At 42.9% G+C, this 8,832-nt stretch overlaps 1 protein-coding gene across 1 annotated transcript in view; it reads left to right on the top strand.

Moving 5' to 3' along the window:
* LOC102816220 (zinc finger protein 263-like) overlaps window positions 1-8,832 on the top strand; it is a 40,201-nt gene that overhangs the window by 18,392 nt on the left and 12,977 nt on the right. Inside the window, exon 4 of the mRNA XM_006877336.1 lies at window positions 8,302-8,658. Coding sequence (XP_006877398.1) covers window positions 8,302-8,658 — 357 coding nt within the window. The remainder of the gene's footprint in view (window positions 1-8,301; window positions 8,659-8,832) is intronic.

Genomic DNA, 8,832 nt, shown 5'->3' with positions numbered 1-8,832 from the left:
AAACAAGTTATATGAATTGTTGAATGTGAAACTGATGATGTGCCCTGTAAACTTTCACTCAATCCACAATAAAAACCTTAAATTAAAAAACAAACCATCTAGATGCCATGTCTGACTTCCTCTAGCTTCACAAGGGGGAAAGCGAATCAAACTGAAAATCAGCTCAAGGCCAATTCTGTGAGGTGGAGGTAAGACATGCCTCCACCTACAACTTTCATTATCCTTTTCTGACCCCAACCATCCCTCCCACAGGACTGTCATGTTTCACATCTGGGTTTGATAATCCGCTGCAGCAGCCACACAGAACTCATTAAGTGTCCTCACAATTCAGGGATTTATTAGTAAAGTGAACGGGTTACAATTCAGGATTGAAACCAACTCAGGATGCCGCACTTTTCCAATCAGTAACACCTCTTTTCTTCTGTACTGCAAACAAACCTCGCTCTTGTCTTTGCCTTCTTGGCCTGTGTCCTGCTCAGACAAGTGTTCAAAACTCTTTTAGCCAGTCTGTGAAGGCCCAAAGTGTACATTCTGCAAGCCAGTGTCCTGCCCGTAGGCTTTACTCAGTCCATAGGCCTAGAGCCTGCACAGCTGCTCTGTCCCTCCATATCACCACCTCTGCGTCACCTCTGCTGCCTCTTTTCTAGGTAAGGACCTCATGCTCCACTTGTGCTCTTCTTGATGGTCCTGGGATCCTTAGTTTCTGCCTCTAAGATGGCAGAACTAACCAATACCAGCCTTGTTGTTAAGTGCCATCGAGTTGGTTCCAACTCCTAGCGACCCTGTATAGGGTTTCTGAGGAGCAGCTGGTGGGTTTGAACTGCCGACCTTGTGGCTCACAGTCCAGTGCTGATCCCACAGCACCACACCAGGAGTCCAGTGCCAGCCTTAGAATTCCCAATCACTTGGTGGGAGTTAAGCCAACATTGGCTAGAAAAGCCGGATCAAGTTAATTCAAGGTAACACAGTCACTTTCTCTGACCCTAACCCAACAGGGCAAAAATATTCATTGGTGACAGTTACAAACTATGGCTCGTTGTTGTTAGGTGTTGTTGAGTTGGTTCCAACGGATTGTCTTTGAGGACTGTATTTCTTTTTTTTTTAAGTTTTTATTATGAATTGAGTGGTAGTTTACATGGGAGAACATTGGTTTTACATTCGTTTCATTGCAATGATTACAATCTCTCCATGCACCATCATTCCACAGTATTAGCTTCTGTTCTTGTTTTGGTTTTTGGGATGTACACAGAAACACTCAGGAATATATAATCATTTAAGCAACCAAAGGACACATTCTGCAAGCCTGCCTTCTGGTTGCCGTGAGTCCAGAGTCCTCAGCTGCTGTCTCTCTCCATGTCCTCATCACTGCCTCCATCTCTGGTGTCGCTGCTTCTCTAGATAGGGTCCCTCATTCCGCTTCTATTTTTCTCCTTTGATGGCCCTAGGGTCCTATGTTCCCGGACTGTAAGATTACTCCCCCCACACACCCCTTTAAAAGTTACAAAACGTCTGTCTACCTTTAGAGTTGTGACAGCCACAATGAGTCATGGTAACAATTATTCACTTTTAAATCATAAGAATCTTATCCCCATATCCTTTCACCAGACTCATCTAGATAAGACAAAAACTATTCAGTATGGATTCTACCTTCCCCCACATGCTCTGAAACTAAGCTCCCTCTTGAAAATTTGTAAGCCAGTCAGTTCGTGTCTTTATAACCCCCTCATAGGCAGCCAATGTCTAAGTTGCCTGTCCCTATCAACCCTGTACACAGATGGGATAGGATTGATACTTGATGTGACGACTCCTTCCCTCTCAGTAATTATTTTGAGCTACTACAGCCATATGTATAGGTCAAGCTCATCAAATTGTAGCAGTTTATACCTGTTTCCCTTATCAAAAAAAATTTTTTTTTTTTATCTTCCTGTAGTTGAGTTCTGATCATCAAGCCATCGAGGCTAGGTTGAATTGGTACTATCTACAAGTTTGGGCGTTCTTGTGCATCACCTCTCACTTCATATCAGCTCTAGCCCTCCGTGACTAAGTCCTTATCCACGGGCTCAGGGATCCCCAGGTCTCACCACACTTTGGACCAACCAAACCTTCCTCTTCTCTCTTTCATCTCCAGGTCGACAGGAGTCTATGGAACATGGTTGAACTCAGCCCATGTCTTCATTGCTGCCTTTCCCCCCTCTTCCAACAGTAAACCAATATGGTCACCAGCAATCTTACATGCCTGCTCATGTGTTCCCTTTGAGTTTCAGTGTTGGAGGGGGTTTGTCCTAAAGGGACTTGATTGCTTCCTTTGATGGCTCCCCGGGGAACAACTTGCTTGTTCTTGTAGTAGCCAATCATACTGCCATTTTTGTTTTTGATTTTTTTGTGGACTGTATTTTGCCAGTTGACCATGGTATCCCATGAGGCTATGGTCCTGAGCCCCCAGGCCAAACATGAAGCGTTTGGTAATATCAGAAATTTCATAATTTTGCCTCCTGTACATTCTACCACATTCACAGATATGTTTGCAACAAAGGTAAATATCCATGTGCAAATAGCTTCTGTGGTATCCTCCCGCCCACCCCGCCGTATCCACTCAGCCTGTGTGTCCATTCGTCTATCTAGTTGTGCATCACTGTTGTTGCAGAATTGTGTCTATAACAGTATTCTAGTCCCTTTAACCCTTGCACTCGTCCCTGTGTCTTCCATGTCTTCTTCATTCTTCTGCCAACGTCCCTCTTATATATTACCTTTCCTGTCACTCAAGTTAACACGTGTCTACCCTCTAGCCAACGAATTACTCCCTCTTCCCTTCCACCCCTGATAACCCTCAAAGAAAATTTCTTTTAGCATGAAAACCTCTTATTGACTTTACAATAATGGTGTCATATAATCTTTGTCCTTTTGTGACTGACTAATTGCACTCATCATAATGTCTTCTAGGTTCCTCCGTGTCATGAGGTGTTTCGCACCTTCATCGTTCTTCTCCATTGTTATGTAGTATTCCGTTGTGTGACTGGACTAAAGGTTGATATTACAGTCTTCCTTGGAAGCCTGTATGGCAAGGTGTCATCTCTCATACTTTGGACATGTTATTAGAAGCGACCAGTCCCTGGAGAAAGACACCATGCTTGGTAAAATGGAGGGTTAGCAAAAAAGAGGAAGACTCCCAAAGATATGGATTGACACAGGGGCAGTATCAGTTGGTTCAAACACAACAATTGTGCGGATTGCGCTGGCCAGGCAGTGTTTTGTTCTGTTGTCCATTGGTTCGCTCTGAGTGGGAACCAACTCTATGGCACCTAACAATAACAACAGAAAGGAAATATGTGTTTCATCTGTGTTGTAGCTTTATTTCACAGAAAACAACTTCATGACATCACTATGAAGTAAGATATTTCATGACAAACTAATGGATAAATGTACAAGTATGTGGTAAAGTGTGACTTCGAATGGACGAAACCAGCAAACCCTCTAAATACAAAATTAAAGTTATTCCAGGTTTTCAAAATATTTGATGATAAAATGGCTGTTGTTAGGTGCTGTCAAATCATTTCCAACTCATAGTAACCCTATGACTAACAGAAACAATTGAGAGGCTGATGTAGGACCGCACAGTGTCCCATTCTAAGCCCATTGTTGGCAGCCACTGTGTCAGTCCATCTCTTTGAGTGTCTTCCTCGTTTTTTGATGACCCTCTACTTTACCAAGCACTGTGTCCTTCTCCAGGAATTTGTCCCTCTAGATAACATGGCCAAAATGGAAGAAGAAGTCTCTCTATCCTCAGTTTTAAGGAACATTCTGGGTTTACTTTTTCCAGACAGATTTGTTTGTGCTTCTGGCAGTCCATAATATATTCAGTATTCTTTGTCAAAACCCTAATTAAAGGCATCAGTTTTTCAATTTTCCTTATTTATTATTCAGCTTTTGCTTGTATATGAGGCAATTGAAAACACCAAGGCTTGGGTCAGGAGCACTTTAGACCTCAAAGTGGCATCTCTTTAAGTCTTTAAATATGTCACTTTTAATATTTTAAATATCTCATTTGATGTCTTTACTGTTGCTTCCTTGGGCATTGGTTGTGGATCCAAGTTAAATGAAATCTTTGCCAACTTCAATCTTAATCCATTTATCATGAAGTTTATTGGTCCATTTGTGAGGATTTGTGTTTTCTTTTTGTTGAGTTGTAATCTACTGAAGGTTATATTCTATGGACACTTCAAGTTCTCTTCACTTTCAGCAAGCAAAGTTGTCTCATCTGTATATCTCAAATTGTTCATGAGCCTTTCTCTCATCCTCATGTACAGTCTTTCTCTTTCCGTAGTTCAGCTTCTTGAGTTATTTACGTATTGAATACGTCTGATGAAAGGGTCCAACCCTGATCACGCCTTTCATGATTATAACCCACACAGTGTCCCCTTGTTTTGTTTAAACAACTGCCTCTTTGTCTATGTACAACTTCTGCTGAGCACAATTAAGTATTCTATAAATCTTTTTTCCATTTTTTATTGTGAATTGATTGAAGGTTTATGGAGCAGATCATCAACCCAATAATCAACCAATTATATATTTTGTTTTATTACGATGATTGCAATCCCCGCTATATACGTTGTTGTTGTTAAGTACCGTGGAGTCGGTTCCGACTCATAGTCACCCTGCACAGGGTTTCTGAGGTTGTAAATCTTTATGGGAGCAGAAAGCCTCATCTTTCTCTAGCGGAATGGCTGGTAGTTTTGAACTGCCAACCTTGAGGTTAGCAGCCCGATTCGTAACCAGTACGCCTTCAGAGCACCTTCTATATACCAAAACACAAGTTAAAATATTGGTGGCATTTACTTTCAGCCAACATTCATCTGATATCAGCAGTGGTATCCTCTGTTCCAAGTCCTCTTCGGAATCCGGCTTGAATTTCTGGAAGTTCCCTGTTGAAATACTGCTAGAAACTTTTTAATATTTACTGGCTTTAAGAATTCATTTTTAAAAATGTATTTATGTGTTCTGTTTATGTTATCAAAATCTGAAATTTATTTTTATTGTAGTTTAATTATAGTGAATGTAAAACATGCCCAAATGTTAATGTCTTTCTTATCTTTTGGATTCTAGTATGGGACGAACCAGAGAAAATCAATGTCAAGAATTTTTCAAGTATGAAAAGATTGAAAATAAAAGCTTGTGTAGAATTTGCGACACAGATATGATTGGCGACCATGCAGCAAATCTAGAGAAGCAGCTGAAACGTCCCCACACAGATGAGGCCAACGTGGTGCAAAGCAAGAAGACAAAGAAGGCTGAAGAAAGCGCCAGAAGTGTTCCACATTAGACGCGTTTGCCTTAAGGTGAAATTAGATACATAGTTGACCCTTGAACAGTGCGGGTTTGAACTCCGTGGATCTACTTATATGCGGATTTTTTTTCAATAAATATATTGGAAAATATTTACAACAATTTGAAAAAACTTGCAAACAAACCATATAGCCTAGAAATAAAAAATTTTATGAAAACGTTAGGTATGTGATGAATGCGTAAAGTATATATAGATGTCAGTCTATTATATCATTTGTATTTTATGATTTGCTACCATAAAATATACACAAATTATTATATAAAGTTAAAATCGATGACAACGTATGCATACACACACAGATCAGATCGTACATGGCACCAATTGCGGTTGAGAGAAATGTAAACATATGTAAAGAGGCAGTATTCAATCTTAACAAAATAAAATGAACTGTAATGCATTCTGTGTTACTATCATCATTTCGTGACCACCTCCTGTTGCTCTTGTGATGAGTGGAAGTGTTGGAGGAGATGCCGGATTCAGCTGCTATGCCATCCTAATTGTGTCTGCCTGAGCAGTTTGTCTCTCCAGTAAATTCAGTATCACAGTAAAAAAATTTACCATCAATCGTGAAAAACACCATGGGACCTGTACCAAGTGCTACTAGGGGTGTGAGAAGTGCTCCCAAGAAGCAGAGGAAGGTTATGACATTACAAGAGAAAGTTGAATTGCTGGATATGTACCGTCGGCTGAGGTCTGCAGCTGCAGTTGCCCGTCATTTCAAGATAAATGAATCCAGCGTGAGGACTATTGTAAAAAAAGAAAAGGAAATTCGTGAAGTAGTTGCTGCATCTACACCAGCAGGGGCAAAAACATTGCACTTTTTGCGAAATACCTTTTTGTCTCGTATTGAAAATTCAGCTTTCGTGTGGGTACAGGACTGCTATAAGAAAGGAATGCCTATAGACTCTAATATGATTCGAGAAAAAGCAAAGTCATTGTACGACAAGTTAAAGCAAAAGGAAGGTGAAGGATCAAAAGCTGGAGAATTTAATGCCAGCAAAGGATGGTTTGATAATTTTAGAAAGCGGTTTGGCTTAAAAAATGTCAAGATAACAGAAGAAGCAGCTTCTGCTGACGACGAAACAGCAGACAAGTTCCCAGACTCCATGAAGAAAATCCCTGAGGAGAGAGGATATCTGCCTGAGCAGGTTTTCAATGCAAGCAAAAGTCCCCTATTCTGGGGGGAAAATGCCACAAAGGACATTTGTTAGTAAGGAAGAGACATGAACACCGGGATTTAAGGCAGGGTGGGATAAAGTAACATTCAGGTTTCTGATCAGGACTGCCTGAACCTGGAAGGGAAAGAGAAACACTTCAAGAATATTATATATATAATATACAAAATAGATCTTGATTAACTTTATGTAGTAAGGTTTCTGCCACTAGCAGGCTATTAAGATTGGGGGTGGGGGTCAGTTCCCCTAACCCCCTGCCCCACATTGTTCAAGGGTCAACTGTACAAACAATTGTCAGTGTGTGTGGAATTACTGTTGACTATTGTTCATTTGAGTTAATTGAATCGTCAGGATTCTATAAAACTTTAAATCCAGTTATTGATGAACATTTTTTATTCAGCTCAGAGAAATTAGGAAAATGATATCTCACTTGACTTTAAATTTAGCTCTAGAATTGGTTGGTGGTGCTTGTGTGCCATGGAGTTGGTTCTGACTCAACAACGCGGTACAGGGTTTTTGAGGCTATAAATCTTTATGGGAGTAGAAAGCCTCATCATTCTCCCACAGAACGGCTGGTAGATTCGAACTGCTGACCTGTGGTTAGCAACCCAGCTTGTAATCCACTATGCTACCAGGGTCCTCCACAATTCCTGGTGTTCTAGAAGAGTGACTGTCCTCTTTGAAAGCTGGCTGTTCCCGTTAGTCTGAATCAGTTCTAGGAATGAAAGCTCTGTTTGCCCGAGGCAGTAATGTGTATCTGTTGACACTGAAAATGAAAGAATTAGATATACAGGTCTGTACATAAAAAACCAAGGTTAGAGAATTACAACATAGATTTAGTCCGTAACTGTGGATATGCGTCTAATACGACTTTTTTTATTTGCTCAAATTAGTGGAATCGAATGGCAAATGTCAGGGGGCAATGGCAATACTGACAATTGTGACTTGGTGCAACCTGACTGCGTTACCTAACCCAGGCCACTCTTCCCCTACAGAATGCCATTCTCTGTACCCAGCCCAATGGCTTCTCCTCTTGGCAAGCATCTCCCACCTTTCATTTTTGAATCCCATAAGGGACAGACCCCAGAAGTTGCAGGCTGAGGGTCAGTTCCTGTTTGACTTAACCTCCTCCAGTCTAATGTAAGTGGGAGGGAAGTCCTTTTCATAGTTTAAAAACGGAACCATCTTCCCTTTTAGAACAGACCTGAGGAATGTGAATCCAGGTGGGTGTGTTTACGTTCAAATCCACTCCAGGGTCAGGAAACACTTGGATTTGGTTTTGTTTGGTTTTGCTTTTCACATGCACTAACCATGTAAGTCATCTCCTCAAGAGTTCACACCAGCCCCATTCTTGCACCTGGTCCAGTAGCCCCTGGTGCATCATTTGGATCTTAGAGGTCATAAGGAAAGCACTTGTCCAAGATCACACTGGCCCCGATGTCCCTGGAGTATGGCCCCACTGTCTTTCCATTTGTCCTGGTGTCCTGTCTCCTCAGCCAAACTCTGATAACTCCCTTTACCCACCTCCCCACCATCTCCAACCATTACCTGCCCTTTCATCTAATAACGTGTTGCAATTTCCTGGATGCAGGAAAAATTTTCCCAAGGATTCTGCCTCCTCTCACATCGTATCATTGGTCAATTCCTGTTACCCTTCCTCCCTGAAGCCTCCTTGTCCACCCTTCACCCAAGGCCCTGTATCTGCCTCATACTACCTCTTCAGCCAGGCCTATCTGTGTCCATGCCCAGGTGAGGTTCCTGACTGCAACCTGGACTCTTCCTCAGGTGTCTGCTGGCAGCTCCAAGACGACTTCCCATGCAAGGATGCCCTCCCCACTGGACCCCACAGCCACCCTGGAGGAACTCGAAGCTGCACGGCTGAGTTTCCGCAGCTTCCGCTACCAGGAGGCAGCAGGGCCCCTTGAGGCTCTGGTCCGGCTGCGTCACCTCTGTCACCAGTGGCTGCGGCCCGAGGTGCATTCCAAGGAGCAGATGTTGGAGCTACTGGTGCTGGAGCAGTTCCTGGGGGCGCTGCCCCCCGAGATCCAGGCCTGGGTGCGGGAACAGCAACCGGGCAGCCCTGAGGATGCTGTGGCCCTGGTTGAAGGGCTGCAGAATGACCCTGGGCGGCTGCTGAGCTGGGTGAGTGTGGCCGCTGTTGGTCTAGCCCTTCGGAGGCTTTTGGAAGGATCGAGGCAAGGCCAGAACCCCAAATCTTACCTCTTCCTCTTCAGATTACGGCCCATGTCCTGGGGCGGGAGGTGCTTCCAGCAGCCCAGAAGACCGAGGGGGCCTCAAGGATCCCCCTCCCCTCAG

The sequence above is a fragment of the Chrysochloris asiatica genome, unplaced genomic scaffold (assembly GCF_000296735.1).
Source record: "Chrysochloris asiatica unplaced genomic scaffold, ChrAsi1.0 scaffold00485, whole genome shotgun sequence".
NCBI lineage: Eukaryota > Metazoa > Chordata > Mammalia > Afrosoricida > Chrysochloridae > Chrysochloris > Chrysochloris asiatica.
The sequence above is the reverse complement of the archived record's forward strand: the minus strand, read 5'-3'. Positions and strand labels throughout refer to the sequence as shown.